Here is a 21,281-nt window from a genome sequence, read left to right as displayed (position 1 = left end):
AGCATACTGCTTTACTGTCATTAACAACCCTGCCAACCTTTGTAGCATCTGCAAACATCGACCTGAAGCCTTCAACCATCATTGATAAATACAGAAAACAATAATGGGCCCAGCACCGAACCCTGGGCGACTCCACTAATAACATTAGTCCATGTAGAGCAATGTCCATTTATTACCACTCTCTTCCATCTCAGATTCAACCATGCATTTTATCCATTGCAGCAACTTGCCCTTAATTCCATACTTTCACCAATGTGTAAAGCAGTCTTCCATGTGCAAAAGTATCAAAATCTTTCCTGAAATCCAAGTATATGATATCAAAATTATTTTTTGCATCCAGTTCCTTTGTGATCACATTGTAGTATCCAATCAAATTGGTCAGACAAGACTTCCCCTTAACAAACCCATGCTGTGTGTGAACTGTTACTGCAGTCTTGTCTAGGTGATCCTGCATCACTTCTTTAACCAGTGACTCCATTATTTTCCCTGGAACAGAAGTTAAACTAACAGGTCTGTAATTATTTATGTGACCCTTTGATTCCACTTTGTGAATTGGGGATACATTTGCACATCTCCAGTCCATGGGGACCTCCCCCAAATCTAAGGATGCTCTTATAATTATGGCTAAGGGTTTGCTTACTTCCCTTGCTGCCTCCTTCAACATAACTGGATAGATTCCATTCACCCCTAGGTGCCTTTTTTTGTGTAACTTCAACAATTTCTCCTCCACTTTGCTGTCTGTTATTACAAAATCATTTAGCTCCCTGTTAGAGTTTATTAAACTTCTGTCCTCCCCTTCCTTAAAGAATTCCTCATGTGTTAATGTAGATGCAAAATACTCATTCAATTTGTCAGCTATCTGAGCAGGATCATCAAGTGGACCAATCTGATTCATTCCCTTCCTTCTATAGTTTACATAAGTAAAGAAGTGATTGTTGTTTTTCTTTTTGTATCCTTTGCCAAGGATTTCTTGTAATCAGCCTTCGCTTGCCTAACCTCTTTTGTGACTTGATTACAGACTAGCTTATATCTGCCATAGGCTTCTGTGTCACTTCATAATTTATATGCATCCCATGCATATTTCTTCTCTGCCATGAGCCTCATTAATTCATCTAACATCCATTTAAGTCTAAATCTTGAATGGTAATGAAAAGCCTGGTAGCTTCCAAGGTTAATTCCTTGAAGGCTTCCCATTTAGAATTCGCTGTTTTAAACATCATCAGCTGATCCCACTATATAGAATTTAAAAATTGTCTGAGACCCTGTATTCACCTTTATGAATACAAAAACCCTTCCCTTTACCCTTGATGGTAGTTACATCTTTAAGTAAATCTCACATCAGTACACTGTGATCACTGTCATCTAATGGTTCCTTTATCTGTAAATTGTTAATGCATGGATAATCACTATTGATAATCAGATCAAGAGTATTACTCCCACTGGTTGCCCCTCGAAAATGTTGCTATAGAAAACAATCCTCCAATAAATCCACAAATGTCTTACTTGCATGCGAGTGACCAACTTGTAAGTTCCAATCAGTATCTGGAAAATTAAAATCCCCCATTATGAGATATTCTGATTTAATTTGCCCACTCTATTTCTCTGGCCGACCGGGCTAGCCGAGTGGGTAAAGTACCTGCCCGGCAGCCCAAAGGTCAAGGGGGTTCGATTCCCGCCTCGGGCTTGGATCAAAGTACTGCAAAAACCTTGGGAGGTGCAATATGGCCACAGAAGCCGATGCACCAACAACTACCAAATCAAAAAAAAAATCTATTTCTCTGCACAAATGTTCATTGTACTTATCAGAGTCATTTGGCCTATAACACACTCCTACTCTCATTTTCCCTTTCCCAGTACTTAAGTCACACCAAACTAACTCAACATTGCACTGTCTACTCGTGTCAAAGTAATTAAACAGACCCAAATTTTGCAGTTAATTCTCTGTAAAAATGCAGCAGCTAGAGAATATTTTTATTATGATAAGTTTTAGAAGTTCATTCTTTTTTTATGAATCTTTCAGAAAGTGTCTGTTTAGCCTGTTACGTAGCCACTGGCAATATAGTAATTTTCAGTTTGCCCAGCCTTAAAATGCTCCATGAAGTGGACTTCCTTCCGTTAGTAGATATGAGGTAAGCATACTGTTTCTATGTGACTACCAATCTTCCTTTTAAGGCAGACAGATTTATATTTTCATATAAGATACATATTGTGATAAATAGGACAACTTTAAACATCCTTTAGATGCACAGAATAGCCTACTGTAGTAGTGAGTGATAGAAGCACTGTTACCTATTTTTCATTTACAAATAAAAGCAAAATATCAGATTTAGATTTTTCTGAATATTTATTATGGTCCGTTAAATGTAATAATCTCTGAAACACTCTCAGAGATTACTTTAATTTTGACATAGCTTTATTACTAACATCTTATCTGTTTAAAATTAAACCCAATATACAGATTAAAGGTTTTGGGGGTACCGCCAGAGATGTGGGAACAATACTCCATGGGAGAATGGATTTCCAGATTTGTACAGAGTGAACATCTGTTTGGAAGAAAAGTAATGCCGACATCTATAGAGAAAACTCAGTTTTTTAGATGCAGAGGAAACAATATTTGTAATGTATTTATACACAGAGAGAGTAGAAGTCAGGGTAATCCCCAAAAGAAATATATCATCTTGCCTAGAAATCGGAGTGTCACCAAAGAATAAGCATAGGAGTAGAAGAATCCTTTTTGCGAGATATAAGACAAGACTAGGTTTTAGAAGGATTGAAATAACTAAGTTGTCTTTGCCCCACGGGAGAATTACCTGGAGATCGGCATTTAAGGAATTGGTAGCAGATATTCGAGAAGTTGAAGCTGATTGAGCAGGGCAAGGTTTCCCAAAATGGAAAGTGGAATGCAATGTACTATCATCAGAAAAACTATGGATAGGATTTCCAGTCAATGAAAGAAGGTCATTAATATACAAGAGGAAAAGAGTGGGGGAAAGAACTGAACCTTGGGGGACACCGGCATTAGTGGAGAAGTTAGAAGACGGAGAGCCATCTACCATCACCCTCAGTGAACGATCAGAGAGAAAACTGGATAACCAATTACAAAAAACAGTTGGCAACCCATAAGATGGAAGCTTGTTTAGAAGACCTTTATGCCAAACACGATCAAGAGCCTTTGATATGTCAAGAGCAACCACTTGTGTTTCACCGAACTTTTCCATTGAATTTGTCGATAAATATGTAACATAAGCCAGAATATCACCAGTGGATCGATACTGATGGAATCCATACTGGCGATTGTTGATCAGACAGAAGGTTTGTAGGTAATTTGAGTTGGCGGTGATTTCTCCATTACTTTAGAAAGAATAGAAGTAATTGCAATGGGACGATAATTTAATGGGAGTGATTTGTCACCCTTTTTAGGAACTGGCTGGATATAAGCAAATTTCCAAGCAGAAGGAGAAACACCTTTGGAATAAGAAAGTGAAAAAAGGTTTTAAAGAACAGGAGCAAGTTCAAGAGCACAGGTTTTGCGAACAAGTGGAGAAATACCATCGGGTCCTGGAGCTTTCTTAGCATCAAGATTCATTAAAATCCTTCTGACATCCTTTTGATGGTAGACCACAGGAGGCATTGAATGGAGCGTGTTAGGAATGGTGGGAGGTGTTTTACCAAGATCATTAATACATGAGCTCGAAGAAAAATGGGATGCTAGCAGGTCAGCTTTATCCTTGGCTGAAGTGACAACAGAACCATCTGGTTTGGACAGATGTGGGAGCAGAGATGGGCAAAAGTTGCGGCCAATAGCTTTGGCAAGAGACCAGAATGCCCATTAGGGCAAGAAGCAAGTTTTCTACTCTTAGCCTGTTCAAACTCTAGTTTGGACTGATTAATAACTGCTTTACAATTGTTGCGAGCTTTGGTGTAGGCAGAAAATGAAAATGAAGAATTAGAAACAAGCCAATTACGATATGCAACATTCTTCTCTTGGACAGCCTTAGCACATTTATTGGAAAACCAAGGTTTAGATAAAGGACAAGATTTTAAAGTGGAGTGTGGGATAAAGGATTCCATTCCTGCAAGAATAATTTCACTGACACGATCTGAGCAAATGTTGACATCAGAACTTTTGAAACAGTAATCCGACCAAGGAAAAGAAGAAAAGAAGTCTCGCAGGTCATCCGACTTTGAAATGGTTCAAGACAAACTTAAGCAATACAAAAGAATTCTGAGTCAAAAATACAAACACCTCAAAATGATTATTCAAGTCTTCCACAAATGGGCATATTTGCCCTTTCAACCAAGCAGACCCTACTGTTTCAAATATTTAATTAGATCCTCAAGTTTTGTATTTCTACCCACAGTAGATGCTAGTACTATATAGAACCAATCCCAATGATTAATAATGCAAAAAAAAAAAAAAAAAACCAAAAGATTTCAGGCCATTAACCAGAAGTTATTTTATTATTATTTTTTTTGATGTAAAATCAACGAATGGCAGATTATCCATTCCTGCTCCGAACTCTAGGAAAATATTAACTATTATTGATGCCATTCTGAATCCAAAACAACATACTAACTCATCAAGTCCTTAAGTTCAATTTCAGCACTACTGCAGAGACCTCAGGAATGGATCTTGTATCCCATTCTCTTTGCTGCCTTTCTTGATCCAGTCCTGACTTACAACCCAACTACTTGTCACATGCAGAAGATCTGAAATTATTCATCACCTCAAAAGAGCCAGGATACAGGATGCATACTTTTAACTAACAACTCAACTTCCAAGTGCAGCAATTCAGAGAATAGGAGGGAAGCACTGGATTGGATATAAACTTATTGAAAACTACTTGTATCACGTACACCAACAGTTCCCAACCTTTTTTGACTCGAAAACCACTTTCAACATAATATTTTTATCACGAACCACTAAGCCCAATATTCTCTGAAATCGTATAATTATCTCTTAATTTTTATTATAAAAATATTTCCAGTACTACATTTAAGTACCTGTACATAACAGTGGTCTTTGAGAATGAAAAAAATGTGGTATGGAAAACATATTTATTTAAATGATATACTGTAAGATAGTAAACTAATTATAAGGAATTGTGGGAGATGTGGTTTCTTTCGTTGGCAATTCTTTACTTTACATTTAATTTTATTTTACTTTATTCTATTTTTGTTTATTAGTTATAATTTTTATAACCCTTTTGCCACGGCCCACAAGACCACAGCCCTGACTGCTTTGTACAATCAGAAGGTCCAAGATCTTTGGATTATAATGTCATATACTACTTTTCTTTATTGGGGCAAAATGTATATATCAATAACTTATGAGCGATTACAAGGACACCAATAATGATCAACAAAACATCTATTATTAACACACAATTGTCTGACACATGACTGAAAGGTGTGATACATATCAGCACGTTTACACCCAATCCCTCCTACCAACATCCTGTCATGCATGCCCACTATGTAAGGGCACGTGACCCAAACAACAACTAAATATAAATTTTGAACCAAACCTCATAAATTAATATTAAACTATTTTGTAGTTTACAAAAATATACCTATGTAAATCTAAGCAGATGCTATTACAGAATTTTTAGTGCAAACCCCCTGGAACACTTTCACGAACCACTGGTTGAGAACCGCTAATGTACACAAACCAGAAGTTAAAATATTATATTAAAGTTATCGTGCATGGGTCTTGAGTGGAAAAGGTCAGCCTCCCACACAGATTTGGGCCTTACCTGAGATGATGCTCTCATGTGCTATACCACTTTGCTGACACCAGATCTAAAAAAGTGGCATCCATGTGGGCAGTAAGACAAGACAAAAGGCATTTTTGTATATAGGATAACATCAGCTTATAATTATAAGCTGATGTTATCCTATATACAAAAATGCCTTATATCAATGATTTAGTCATCTGCTCTATCTGCATATTGAAACAAGTTTATAGGTCTCAAATATTAGCTCCTAAGTTGGATGAACAGGGTAACTGGCATATCCTTACCATCTTGAGAGCAACACTATATGTGAACTTGGATATCAACCCCCTCAAAGCAGCAAATCACATCAAAGAACATTCATGTTCTTGCAGAACATCTCACAGGATAAATTGTGGTTAGTCTTGTTAACACTGTCCTAGTCTGAAATAGCTGGAAAAAATCGAATTGACCCGTATCTGTCACTCTGCTTGAACTTAACTTTACTTTAATACTACTCCTCTCCTCTGTAATTTAGAGATTTAGAGATCAGCAATGGTGTAACTTCTCAACCTTAAAAGAGTAAAGATTCATTCATGGTCTAGTGGAGTTAATAAAGTTTAAGTGATATCAGAAATTTCAAATTTAATGAACAATTTCTGTAAAAAAAAAAAAAAATTATTCTTCATATGATAAGGCTGATCTTGTGGTTCTTGACCATTGTTGCAAATAAAATTGGATACTCCATTATTTAAGGCAACTGTTATATATTATTATTTGCTTTTCTTTTAGGATTGCAAGAACATTTTATTTCAGCAAAAATGGACATGGCATGTACCTGTGTTCTCCATCAGAGCTACAAAAATTTACAATATCATCAACATTCTGGTAAATTTTTCATACTTTTTTTTTTTTTTTCATTCACTGTCCTAAAATAAGTTCTAGCAAAATATTTCACTGTATGTTGAATAGAATCATAAACTTGTAAATCTTACCAAAAATGAAATAATATCAAAAGGAGAAAGAGATTTGTTGTATATATTTATTTTTGAAAAGAATTTATTAATGTTTCTTAGACCAGGTTTATTGCTCAGAAGGGCTTATAAGCCACATTAGTAATAGAGGCATGTGATGCAAGAAAGCAAGTGTACATCAGCCAAAAAAAAATGATCCACACAACCATTCCAAACATTCTAAATGTTTTTCCAGTTCCTCCTTGAATTTATTTAAGCTAACAACTTCCACAACAACAGATGGAAGTTTGTTCCAGCAATTAATCACTAGCTCCCTAAAGGCAAATTTAGGCACATTTATTCTACAACTGTCTTTCCTCAATTTGAATTTATGACCCCTTAGGTTCGTAATCTGAGCAAGTGGAAGAATCCCATCAGAATTCGGCGTTCTCAACCCATTCAAGGCCTTATACACCTCAATCAGATCACCTCGCAGGTGCCTAGTCTCCAGCCGCTGCAATTTGCAGAATTTAAGCCTCTCTTGATAAGAGGATCCTTTCATTCCCCTCGCCAATCTTGTTGCCCTTTCTGTACATGCTCAAGCAAATCTACATCCTTCCTAAAATGAGGCCTCCAGACCTGTATGCATTACTCAAGGCGTGGCCTGACCATTGCCTTATACAAAGGGATAATCACCTCCTTTTCCCTGCTAGCAAAATTCCTGTGTATCATTGACAATTGACAAAACCCCATGACCTGCTCTTGCAGCTTGTCTGCATTGCTCAGAAAACTTCACATCTGACTGCACAATTACTCCCACGTCTTTTTCATTTTCTACCACCCTAAGTGTACTACTGCACAGTTGGTACGTACCTCTGGGGTTACTTCTACCCATATGCAGTGCTTTGCATTTGTCAATGTTAAACTTCAGTTGCCACTTCTCAGCCCATCTGACCAAATTTTCTAGATCCTATTGCAGTAGCACACTGCCATTACTGTCATTAACAACCCTGCCAACCTTTGTATCATCTGCAAACTTGGACACTAAAACTGATATACCTTCATCAATATCATTGATAAATATACAAAACAACATGGGGCCCAACACTGAACCCTGTGGAACTCTGCTAATAACATTAGTCCATGAAGAGCAGCATCCATTGATTACCACCCCTGTCTTCTCCCACTCAATCACCCTTTTATCCATTGTAGCAACTTACCCTTAATACCATTCTGCTCCAATTTGTACAGTAGTCTTCCATGTGCAACAGTGTCAAAAGCTTTCCTGAAATCCAAGTATATGATATCAAAATTAGTGCATACATACAGCCAATAGCAGCACAGAACTACCCAAGATTGACAAAATGATGCAATGAAGCAAACTTTACAGCATCGATCAAAAAAAATAATACCCACTTTATTTTCCCATTTCTCCTAATAATTTTTAAATTTATTCGGGATACCTATATACAAAAATTTATTACAGTCACTTACTCTCTATTTGATGAATGTGAATTTCAGTGCATGTAGTTCTATTGTATTTTGCAACCATCCATTTTTTGGTGTGTGTGTGTGTGTGTGTGTGTGTGTGTGTGTGTGTGTGTGTGTGTGTGTGTGTGTGTGTGTGTGTGTGTGTGTGTGTGTGTGTGTGTGTGTGTGTGTGTGAGTGAGTGAGTGAGTGAGTGAGTGAGTGAGTGAGTGAACTGAAAAGCAGTAAAAATGCCATCAGCATTTGGTTTTATTAACCCTGTTAAAGCCACATTGAATTAGCTCACCACACAAATTCCTATTTTACGCACTCTCTCTTAATAATAATATCCACTTGGGCCTCAACTAATCATATTGTTCTTCTCTGCACCCTTTACACCAGGTCCTGTCCTTTCTAAAATGAAGTCTCCATCCTGTATGAAGTATTCCAGATGTAGCCTACTTTTTGCTTCATACAATGAGATAATCCCCTCTTTATTCCTTTCTAGCAAAGTTCCTGTATATCATTGACAACTCCATGAGCTGATCTAACAGCCTGTCTGCACTGCTTAGAGAAAGTTGGGTATGAGATCTGAGCCAAAAGTTTCTGGATGTTATCTAAGAGCATGAGTACAATAGTTTTGCACCTCTAGCTCCCGTTGTATTGCTTTATAATGAGTCATACACTATTTAAGCATATGTGTGTTCTGTGATTATTGAAATGGCTGATGTGATGGAGCATTGATTTTGTCTCATTATGTCTTAAATTTTCAGAGACTTCAGAAATGCTAAAAATGGTTTTTCAGAATCAAGCATCAGTTGAAAATTCAGAGGATTTAGGTCAACCATCATTGTGTCACCAACAAAAAGATGAAAAATGCATTGAGCCATTTATGCAAACTAATAGTGTACCACTATTGATAAGGCTGATGGCTGGGATGCTACTCACACAAAACATGTCAATTCATTCTAAGGGAAGATTTAAACATGCATTTGGATCATTCCTAAGTGTGTGCCTTGTCTTTTCAGCCAGCAGAGGAAACTCATTTTTCTTTGTGCCTGGACTGCTGCATTACAATAAAAAGACAAAAGCAGCCCTTAGAACATAATAACACAGGAGATGAAAACTGGAGGTATAGTTATGACCCAGAAATAAAGCAAATGTCCTCCCAGTAGAAGAGCCCTCCATATCCATAAAAAAAGCAAAGCAGATCAGCTATAACATATGGAACATGTTAGTTATATTTTTGACATGAGAAGAATTGTTCACCAAGAATTCTCTCCCACATGACAAACTGTCAATCAACAGTACTATCTGGGCAGGAGGATTATTAGGGATTTGAGGGCAAATTTTAGGAGAAAATGTCTAGAAAGTGGTGCAATCAAGACTAATTTTTTAATATAACAATGCATTGGTTCAGACAGCTTTAGCATTAGAGGCATATGATGCAAGAAAGCAAGCATATACAGCATCAGCCAAAAAAAAAAAACCCACACTTACAATTTCACCATCCATTCGCTCCAAACGTTTATCAGTTATCCAGTTTTAACTTGAATTTATTTTAGTTATTAACTTCCACACTAACAGATGGAAGTCTGTTACAGCAATCAACCACCCACTGGCAAAAAGCAAACTTACACACATCTATTCTACAACTGTCTTTCCTCAATTTGAGTTTATTCTCCCTCAGATTCGTAATCTGAGCAAGAGGGAGAATTCCATCAGCATTCAGCTTGCTCAAATCATTCAAGGCTTTATACACTTTAATCAGATCACTTAGCAGGTGCCTAGTCTCCAGTTTCTGCAATTTGCAGAACTTAAACCTCTCCTGGTAAAAACAACCCTTTGTTTTCCTTGCCAATCTCATTGCCTTTCTCTGTACTTATTCCAGCAGCTCTACATCCTTCCTAAAATAAGGACTCCAGACCTGTATGCAAAGTGTGGCCAAACCATCTCCTTATACAAAGGGATAACACCTCCTTATTCCTGCTAGAAAAATTCCTATAAATCCTTGACAAGATCATATACCCTGATACATTCTTCATATTGTCTGCAAACTTGAACATTAAGCCTGATATACCTTCATCGATATCATTGATAAATATAGAAAATAAAAATGGATCCATCACAGAACTCTAGGGAAATCCACTATTAACATTAGTCCACGAATAGCATTGTCCATTGATTAAAACTTCCTGTCTTCTCCCACTCAACCATCCTTTTATCCATAGCAGCAACTTGCCCTTAATGCCATACTGCTCCAGTTTTTACAGCAGTCTTCCACGTGCAACAGTATCAAAAGCTTTCCTAAAATCCAAGTAAATGATATCAATATATATTTTTTTTAATCCAGTTCTTTTGTGACCACATCATAGTATCCAATCAAATTGGTTAGACAAGACTTCCCCTTAACAAACCCGTGCTGTGTCCGAACTTAAGCAGTGCCTCCATTAATTTCCCCAGAACAGAAGTTAAACTAACAGGTCTGTAATTATTTGTCACCCTTTGATCCTCCTTTGTGAATTGGGGTCACATTTGCACATCTCCAGTCCATAGGTACCTCCCCTGAGTCCAAGGAAGTGCTCATAATTATGGCTAAGGGTTTGCTTACTTCCTTTCCTGCCTCCTTTAATATAACTGGATAGATCCCATTCACCCCAGGTGCTTTTCTTACGTTTAACTTCAACAGTTTCTCTTCCACTTTGCTCTCAGTTATTACAAAATCATTAAGTATCCTGCTACAATTTGATAACCTTCTGCCATTTTCAAACCTTAATAATTCCTCACATGTGAATGTAGATGCAAAATACTCATTCAGTTTGTTTGCTATCTGAGCAGGATCATCAACAGTCGAACCATTGATGTCAAGTGGACCAATCAGATTCATCCCCTTCCTTTTAGAGTTTATATAAGTAAAGAAATCCTTGCTGTTTTTCTTAGCATCTTTTGCCAAGGATTTCTCGTAATCTGCCTTCGCCTACCGAACCTCCTTTGTGACCTGATTACAGATTAACTTATATCTGCCATAGGCTTCTGAGTCGCTTGATAATTTATATGCATCCCATGCATTTTTCTTATCTGTTACGAGTCTCATTAGTTCATTTGACAACCATTTAGGCCTAAACCTTGAACAATATTTCTTAATAGGTATGAAACTTTTAGTTGCATCCACGATTAATTCCTTGAATGCTTCCCACTTAGAATTTACTGTTGGTAACATCGTCAGTTGATCCCACTGTACAGAATTTAAAAACTGTCGGAGACCACTGTACTCGCCTTTATGGAAGCAAAAACCGTTTCCTTTACCCATGATGGTAATTAAATCTTTAAGTAAATCCCACATCAGTACACTGTGATCACTGCCACCTAGTGGTTCCTTTATCTGCAAATTCTTAATACACGAATGATCAATGCTGATAACCAGATCAAGAGTATTACTCTCTACGGTTGCCTCTCGAACATGCTGCTGCAGAAAACAATCATCCAATAAATCCACAAAAGTCTGACTAGCGTGTGAGTGCCCAACCCACAAGTTCCCGTCAATATCTGGGAAGTTAAAATCCCCCATTATAAGACATTCCGATTTACTAGCCCACTCTATTTCTCTGTACAATTGTTCATTGTACTCATTCAAGTCATTAGGCCTATAACACACTCCTACTCTTATTTTTGCTTTCGCAGTGCTTATGTCACACCAAACTGACTTAACAGTGCACTGTTCATCTATACTTCTTTGGATGCACTTCTTTTGATTTTATGTTTTTCTTAATTAACAGCATAACACCTCCTCCCTTCCTATCCTGTCTATCCTTTCTGTACACATTGTACTCCCCAAATTCCAGTTCGGCATTCCTTATATCAGTGAGACACCATGTCTCTGATATCCCAACAATATCCGCCTTTGATGTCTTGACCAACACTTCACATTCATCAAATTTATTTACTATACTTCTAGCATTGGTATACATGCACCTATTCTTATTCTGAGTTACTCTAACACATCCCGTATACCCACCTGTTTCACGATGACTGCCACCCGTCCCTGAAACCACCAACACCCCTCACTCCAGATCACTACTTATTCTAATAAAAGTTGTGCAAGAATCACCTTCACCTCTGCCTACAGCTACTGTTAAACTATTAGTCCTTGTATCCCCCCCCAAGCTATCAGTTTTCCGACCCACCCAACACTGCCTCGATAGCATCAGCAAATATTCTTGCACCCTTTCTATTTAAGTGTATCCCATCCTTGTAGAAGCAGTCTCTCCTGTTAATAAGTACAGTCCAGGCTGAAAAAAATTCTATCCCTTGAGCCTTGCACAATCTTTCCAGGGCCGAATTGATCGACAAGGCTCTCATCATATACTCCCTCCTATCGTGTCTGGGCAGAATTGCAGACACTTTCAAATTCAACCCTAATTCACGGCTTTTTTTCATCAGTGACCTGTACTTGTTAAGTAATTCTGCCGGTCTCCTACTCTTGATATCATTAGTGCCAACGTGTACAACTATATCACCTTTTGTGCCCTTAAAAGATGATATCTGCTCTACAACGTCATCAACCTTTGCCCCTGGCAGACATACCCTGGTCCTGTTCCACCTATCCTTTTTACAAAGGATGTTTCCCGTTTCCCTGACAATAGAGTCACCAACAACTACTAGTTCCTGAGAGACCAGCGCATTCTGCCCTGGGGGTTGCCGCTGTATTGCGTGACGACCAAGTGCAAGCTCTGGCGTTGATATGGGCAGCTGAGAGCCTGATGGGCCCCTCAATTTAGATCTTTCGAGGGCATCCACCCCTGTCCTTCAAACTCTCATATAGGCCCATAACAACGCTGAGTTGTCACGTGATTTCCTTACACTCCTTACATCACGCACACAGAAAGACATCCCCCATGGCAATAACATGTTCCGTTCCAGATAGTTCGGCAAACATTTCACAAGTTGCACATTTTTTTTAGGCTGTGATGCAATGGAGAATCGTCCCTCCTCAGTTCACCGTCCAGACTTCGCTGAAATTGGGTCCACTTGACTTGAGGTCACCCTAATATCAATTCCATCAGCGTTTTAGACTCCCAGGTCACAAGCACAGCTTGTCTGGCATATCTGAGAGAATGTCTGTGACAACTTCAAGGACCAAGGATTAGTTATTAGATTAGCAGATTAAGCAAGGAGATCAAAAGTACTCACAGGTGATTTCAATCTGTGAGATTGGAGGTCATTAATCACCACATATAATGAGCAGCCAAAGTGGAAACTAACAGCCTAGTTTAAATCAGTTTTTTTTTTTTTTCTGAAATGCTGCAGATTTGCTGTTTGCAATTATTAAAATATGCTTAGTAATTTTCAAATAGATATTTACAGTATACCCAGTATAAAATTAAAATATAAGTACAAATTCAGTAGCTTTCGGAACATGTGTCCCTTTATCAACTGACAAATGTAATGTATTCAAATTTGTCAGTTGATAAAGGGACACGTGTTCCGAAAGCTACTGAATTTGTACTTATATTTTAATTTTATACTGGGTATACTGTAAATATCTATTTGAAAATTATTAAACTATGGACCCCAGTACTCCAGGCCCATTTGTCACTAAAATATGCTTAGCTTTTTAGCATTAGTAGAGGCACATGATGGAAGAAAGCAAGCTTATACAGCATCAGCCAAAAAAAAAAAAAAAAAAAACCCTTCCCATTTTATTGATCTATTCATTCCAAATGTTTGTCTAGTTCTGCCTTGAATTTATTTAAGCTATCAACTTCCACAACAACAGATGGAAGTTTGTTCCAGCAATGAACTACCTGCTGGCTAAAAGCAAACATCCACACATCTATTCTACAACTATCTTTCCTCAGTTTGAATCTATGCCTCCCGCAGGTTTGTAAACTGAGCAGGAAGAATCCCATCAACATTAAGCTTGCTCAATCCATTCAAGGCTTTATATACCTCAATCAGATTGCCTCGCAGGTGCTTAGTCTCCAGAAGCTGCAATTTGCAGAACTTAAGCCTCTCTCTTCACAAGAACACCCCCTTTGTTCCCTTCTCTAGTCTTCTCTGTACTCGTTCTAGCAACTCTACATCCTTTCTAAAATGAGGCTTCCAGACCTGTACGCAGTACTCAAGGTGTGGCCTGACCACTGCCTTATACAAGGGGATAATCGCCTCCTTATCCCTGCTATAAAAATTCCCGTATATCATTGACAAGACCTACTCTGGCAGCCTGTCTGCACTGCTCAGAAAACTTCATATCTGACTGCAAAATTACTCCTAGATCATTTTTATTATCAACCACCTTGAGTGTAGTACCACTGTGTGGTACTACACTCAAGATATGTCACTCTGGGATTACTATGGGTAGCAGTAACCCCAGATATGTTACTCTGGGGTTACTGATACCGATACGTAGTACATTACATTTGTCAATGTTAAACTTCAGTTGCCACGTCTCAGCCCATCTTCTCAACGTTTCTGGATCCTCTTGCAGTAGCGTACTGTCATTAGTGTCATTAACAACCCTGCCAACCTTCGTATCGTCTACAAACTTAGACAAAACCCCATGAGCTGTCCTAGCAGCCTTTCTGCAATGTTCAATATCTGACTGCTCAATTACCCCAGGTCTTTTTCATTTTCCACTACCAAGGTGTAGTACCACATAGTTAGTACATTACTCTGAGGTTACCACTACCCATATGGTACTTTGCATTTATCAACATTAAACTTCAATTTCCATATCTCAGCCAATTGGCCTAACTTTTCTAGATCCTTCCAGTGGCATACTGTTATTAACCACCTTTCCAACCTTTGTATCATCTGCAAACTTGGACATTAAGCTTGATATGCCTTCATCAATATCATTAATAAATATAGAAAACAACAATGGGCCCGACACCGAACCTGGGGGACTCCAATTAGTCCATGAAATGCAATGTCCATTGATTATCACTCTGTCTTCTCCCACTCAACCATCCCTTTATCCATAGCAGCATTTTGTCCTTAAAGCCATACTGCTCCAATTTGTACAGCAGTCTTCCATGTGCAACAGTATCAAAAGCTTTCCTAAGATCCAAGTATATGATATCAAAATTATTTTTTGCGTCCAGTTCCTTTGTGACCACATCATAGTATCCAATCAAATTGGTCAGACAAGACTTCCCCTTGACAAACCCATGCTGGTCTGAAGAATTGCTGCAGTCTTGTCTAGGTGATCCTGCAATGCATCTGTAACCAGTTACTCCATTATTTTCCCTGGAATAGAAGTCAAAATAACAGGTCTGTAATTACTTGTCACCCTTTGATCCCCCTTTGTGAATTGGAGATACATTTGCGCATCTCCAGTCCATGGGGACTTACCCGAGTCCAAGGATGCTCTCATAATTATGGCTAAGGGTTTGTTTTTCTTTGCATCCTTTGCCAAAGATTTTCCATGATTTGCCTAACCTTCAATTGCCTAACCTTCTTTGTGACTTGATTACAGACTAGCTTGTATCTGTCATTGAATTCTGTGTTGCCTGAGAAATTTCTAACCTTTTAAAATGTTTCCCTTTTTTTTCCTTTTTTTTTTTATTTATACTGACAATTTTTTTTCTTTAGTGAAAATTTGCAAGACATGTTGGGAACACTGTTCCTGACTAAAGACATGCCAGAGCCTCCCAAACAGAGCTTCTTTAAAGGACTCTTCAGTGGCGGACCAAGTCTTTTAGATAGAGAAGAACTGTGTAAGTTTTCATATAAGCTTCTGTACTGTTTTTAATACTTTAGTTTGATTTCAAAGCCTGCATAAATAATTAAAATAAATTTATTTTATCCTTTAATAAGTAAATAAATAAATAAATAAATATGATAGCATTACCTAATAAGCCCTGCTTTAATAAAAGCAAACCTATCATTTCAAGATGCCACAGAATATCATCGGTCAATAAACCACTGCCATTCTCCCACAGTGGCCCAACTATTCATTACAGTTCTGTATACATAGCAAGTTCAGCTTTGCTGGTCAGATTGCAGTATTATTTCTTAGTTTTTAAGAAACTAATTAACCCCTTAAACTCAAATAAATATAAGACAAACGCCTAATGCTACAGAACTTAAAACAAATTTGTGCATTATGCATTGGACTGGAAAAGCACTGATATCTCCCCAATCTACAAAGGAGGTGCTAAAGAGGAATAACTATAGGCCAGTGAGTTTTACCTCTGTGGCAAGAAAGATCATCGTCAATGTGGTCCTGAATCACAGAAGGATGCAGTTCAGAACTACCTTGACAAAAATGGTATCCTCTTTAGATTCCAACACAAGCAGTGGCGGATTACCCATTAAGCCAATGAGACATGTGCCTAGGGCCCCAGGCTTTGGGGGCCCCCCAAGCCAAGACATTTTCCTATAGTGTTCTAAAATTGATTAATGTTTTCAGTAAACATCATAAAAATCTTGATTAATTTAAGCAAAAATTTAAGGAAAAAAATTTAAAAGTACAAAATTTCATTTATTTGTCACCTAACTTTTATTTATTTTTTATTCTTTTTTTTTTTTTATTATTATTATTATTTTTTGGGGGGCCTCCAAATATAATTTGCCTAGGGGCCCCAACTATCCTTAATCTGCCACTGAACACAAGTGTTGGTGAAGGGGAGGTCTGGCCAATCTGATAAATTACTATGATGAAGTTATTGAACAGTTGATAGAAGAAATAATTAAGAAACTAGACTTTAGTAAAGTTTTGATACCATCCCTCATGAACGGTATCTATATACAGTTTATGAGGGAGTAAGCCCTCATGAACTGTATATAGATACCATTCATGATATGATTCCTAAAAATTATTTTGTAGGAACTAAACTACTGTGTTATATGAGGTAACCCTTGTATAACACAGTAGTTTGGTTCCTACAAAATCTCATGCAGTACGAAACCTGTTATACGGGACTAAGAACCAGTACAAAAAGGGGGGTTACATTCCAAAAGCTAACAAAAATACATCATTGTTTTTTATAACTATTGGAAAATTAATTTTTATAATAGTAGTGACTTAAATGGTAGTAACTGAACAAACGTCTCACCTTACAAACTGTGATACATACACTGTGCTGCCACTTTATTAGGTACACTTACCTAGTAGCGTGTTGAGCCTCCTTTAGCCTTCAAAACAGCCTGAATTCGTCTAGGCATGAATTGAACAAGATGCTGAAAACGTTGTGCAGAAATGGAATACCATGCAAACATGTGTCGCGCAGTTCCTTGAGATTCGATGGAGATGGGTGTAGACCTGCAGCAAACAGCCCTTTCCAGCTCATCCCAAAGGTGTTCAATAGGATTGAGATTCAGGGACTGAGCGGACCACTGCAGCAAAGAAAAGTCATTGTCATGTTCCTGGAACCATTCCATAGTGATTCGGGCTTTGTACATCGGCACATTATTCCGGTTGAAAGTAACCATCTGACTGAGGATAAACTGTCAACATGAATGGATGCACTTGGTCAGCAACGATGTTTAGGTACCATGTGGCATTCAGATGTGAATCTATGGATATCGATGGACCCAGCGTGTGGCAAGAAAACATTCCCCACACCATAACACTTCCCCCACCACCTTGCACAGACATGATGGGTCCATGGATTCATGTTGTTTTCGCCAAATTCTGAGCCTTCCATCAACATGATGCACCAGGAACTTTGACTCGTCAGACCAAGCAACTGTTTTCCAATGCTCCATAGTCCAGTGCTGGTGTTGCTGTGCTCACAGGAGGTGTGCTTTCTTGTTATTCATTGATAACAAAGGTACACAATGTGGCCGTCAGCTGTTGTAGCCCATCTGCAACAAAGTGCAACTAGTGGTCCGTTGCAATATTTTGTTCTGCACACCAAGGTTGTATTCTGATGTGATGTGCAACATTTTGGCCTGTCTGTTTGCTGCACAATTCTAGCCATCCTCCTGTGACCTCTCTCATCAACAAGCAATTTTAGTCCACAGGAGTGTCGTTGAGAAAATGTTTTCTGTTCGTTGCACCATTCTCAATACACCCTTGAAACTGTAGTGCATGAAAAGTTCAGAACTGCCGTTTCAGAGATGCTTTGTCTTGCACCTACTACCATGCCACGTTCAAAGTCTGTTAGATCACTCCTTTTCCCCACTTGCTATGGTTTGTATGCTTAACTGATACTAGAAAGGTTGCATTTATAACCACTACTGTGGTCATGTGACTGCAACATTGTGGGACAAACCATTTGTGTGTACAGCAGGGGTGTACCTAATAAAGTGGCAGCACAGTGTATATGTCAGATAATGTACATCATTTAATTTTCTTCCTCTTCATCGCTGCTAAGCATAATCAAACGAGAACATTTTCTCTGTTGCAGAATATCTTCGCCTTCTGAATTTCTTCTGCAGCATCTAGATTTCGTGTACCTTCTGCTCTTTAAAAAATCAGTAATCTGGGTTTGTTTGCTTTTGCTTGATAGATCTTTGTAAATTTCTTGGTATGGAATTAAACATTTTTGAAGCTCCCTTTTGAACTTTGTGCTCCTTTCAGTAGAATGATCTGCATTCAAAAATTAAGATTCTAATTTCTCAGCTAAGTGTAAGCTTTTTAGTGTAAAATGTGGACTTCAGAATTTTCAACTGCGCTATCATTTTCTGAATGAATTGATTTAGTTTAACTCCGATGCCATTTCCACCAAATCTGCTTTGCCAGCCTCTTTTTCTACCAATAATTCATGAACATCTTCAGTAGTCATATCATCAAAACATTCCCCTCCTACTGAGGGGAATGTTTTGATGATATGACTACTGAAGATGTTCGATTTTCTGCTGGTTCAACCATATTTCCTGAATGAACTGACTCTGGTCATACATTTTTCCAACACTTATTTAATGTTGATGGTTTTACTACTTTGAGCGATACAGCTGTGATTCCGATACAGTCCACAATTGAAAAATGTTTCCATGCCTCCATCACTTCAATAGATTCGGAATCAATTTTTTACAAAATCCATTGTAATGATTTTCTGATGTAATGAGTTTTAAAGGGGGATATAATGTCTTGATTTAATGGCTGAATTAAAGAAGTTGTATTAGGTTTTAGGAACATTACTTCAACGTTTGGATGACTTAAACCTTTTGGATGGCCTGGTGCATTATCCAATAGTAATAAAACTTTGACATCTAGATTTTTCCCCTTTAAATACTTTTCCACAGCTTTAAATACTTTAAATACTTTTCCACAGCTTTAAATACTTTAAATACTTTTCCACAGCTAGCACAAAACAATTTAGAAACCATTCGTTAAACAAATCGGTAGTTACCCAAGCTTTTTTATTTGCTTTCCAATATACCGGTAATGCATTTTTATTTACATCTTTCATTACACGAGGATTAGAGGATCCATGTAATCTCTTGCACATAAGTAATGTTATGCAATCTTTTGATGCCTTAAAACCTGGTACAGTTTTCTCGGTCTTTTTTTTTTCCACCAAAGACCAGTCTCATCGGCATTGAAAACTTGATGTGATGTGTATCTGCACTCTTCAGTAATTTTTTGAAATTCCTCTGCATACTTCTTGGCAGCTTCATTATCAGCTGATGCACATTCCCCTTGAATTCTTGTTATGTAACAAGAAACGGTTTTTAAATTGCTCAAACCAGCCTTTAATAGCAACAAACTCCAGGTTAACAGAAGATTCTCCATTTTCTTTTAAATGATTATAAATTTTTAGCACCTTTTGTTTAATTACATTTCTGTCTAATGGGATTTGTTTTTTACTGCTATTGTCAATCCAAATACTGAGCACTTTTTTTCTCAATTATTGGTGCTCGGGGACGAGCTTTGCGGAAATGCGGAAATCAAAGATCCTGTAGCAGCAGCAGTTCTAATCTTCTGTTCATTTTTCTTTATGGTCCGAATTGTTGCTTTATTTAATTTAAACTTTTTATAATGTATGATACCTTTTCTCCTTTTTTAAGACAATCCAAAAATTTGTATCTTTGATTCTGAAGAAATAAAGTTTCTTTTGAGCAGTGCTTTTTTTGCTTTCCTTAGACATAATTGAGGGCTGGAATTTAATTCACAACAAAGAAATTATTCAAATATGGTTCTTAAGAACAAAGTTTAGTAATACATACCCGGAAAAATTTATAAACGATCAAATAAAAACCAAAATAACCTTACAAAAAACCTTAAAAGTCACGAACTGCATGATTCGAAATCACAATTTTTTATGGTCTCAAACAAGCACAAGTTCAATAGCACAAAACCTAACCCAGAGATCTCACAACAAAATACAGTGGACCCCCCACTTTACGATTGGTTCACTGTAATCAAATAGCCTCAGTATATCTACCCCCTAATCAAGAATTCCGATTTAAGGATTTCGAAGAGCTGATCACTCAACTACCACCTCCATTCTGCATCTTAGGTGACCTAAATGGACATCACCCACTATGGGGCGATCACAAAATAGACCAGAAGGGTAAGCAAATAGAAAAATTAATTGTCGAGAACAACCTAATGATTTTAAATGACGGCACACACACATATTTCCACCTTCCATCAAAAAGCAGTTCTGCAATAGACTTATCAATCTGTTCCCCAACACTGTTCCCTATGACTAAATGGAGCGTGCACGAGACTCCATTGAGCAGTGACCACTACCCCATTATTTTGAAAATCATGGAAAAAACGCCATGCCAAGCCAGTAGGCACCCCAGATGGAAAATATATGATGCAGATTGGGAAACATTCAGGATACTAGCCAAGCTAGACCGCAACATTATTAAAAGAGAATCAGTACAAACATCAGTAGCCTATGTTACTGATAGTATGCTTCAAGCTGCGGAAAAGACAATACCTAAAACATCTTCTAACATCAGAATATATCCAAAACCATGGTGGAACAAAGAGTGCCAGGAAGCTAAAAAAGAAAGAAATAGAGCCTGGAACCTTTTTCGCAAAAATCCAACAACAGAAAATCTGATACAATTCAAGAGAACCAGAGCCAAGGTCAGGAAAGTGCAAAAAATAAGCAAAAAAGCTGCTTGGATGAAATTTGCATCCACTATAACTATTTCCACACCAACTACACTTATCTGGAAAAAGATCAGAAGGATGACCAACAATTCTCAATTAAACCACTCTCCATTGCTAAATTGGAA

The 21,281-nt window shown here is 37.7% G+C and overlaps 1 protein-coding gene across 4 annotated transcripts in view; it reads left to right on the top strand.

The window, feature by feature from the left end:
- The window catches only part of LOC150080903 (syntaxin-binding protein 5-like), a 795,970-nt gene that overhangs the window by 713,818 nt on the left and 60,871 nt on the right, over window positions 1-21,281 (top strand). For all 4 annotated transcript variants that reach the window (XM_090381037.1, XM_090381035.1, XM_090381034.1 and 1 more), the window contains 3 exons: window positions 2,021-2,129; window positions 6,507-6,602; window positions 15,729-15,853. In XM_090381037.1, coding sequence (XP_090237163.1) covers window positions 2,021-2,129; window positions 6,507-6,602; window positions 15,729-15,853 — 330 coding nt within the window. The remainder of the gene's footprint in view (window positions 1-2,020; window positions 2,130-6,506; window positions 6,603-15,728; window positions 15,854-21,281) is intronic.

The sequence above is a fragment of the Mastigoproctus giganteus genome, chromosome 9, assembly GCF_048544385.1.
Source record: "Mastigoproctus giganteus isolate SK-2022 chromosome 9, ASM4854438v1, whole genome shotgun sequence".
Taxonomy (NCBI): Eukaryota; Metazoa; Arthropoda; class Arachnida; order Uropygi; family Thelyphonidae; genus Mastigoproctus; species Mastigoproctus giganteus.
Note: the sequence above shows the minus strand (reverse complement) of the source record. Positions and strands in the feature narration are given on the sequence as shown.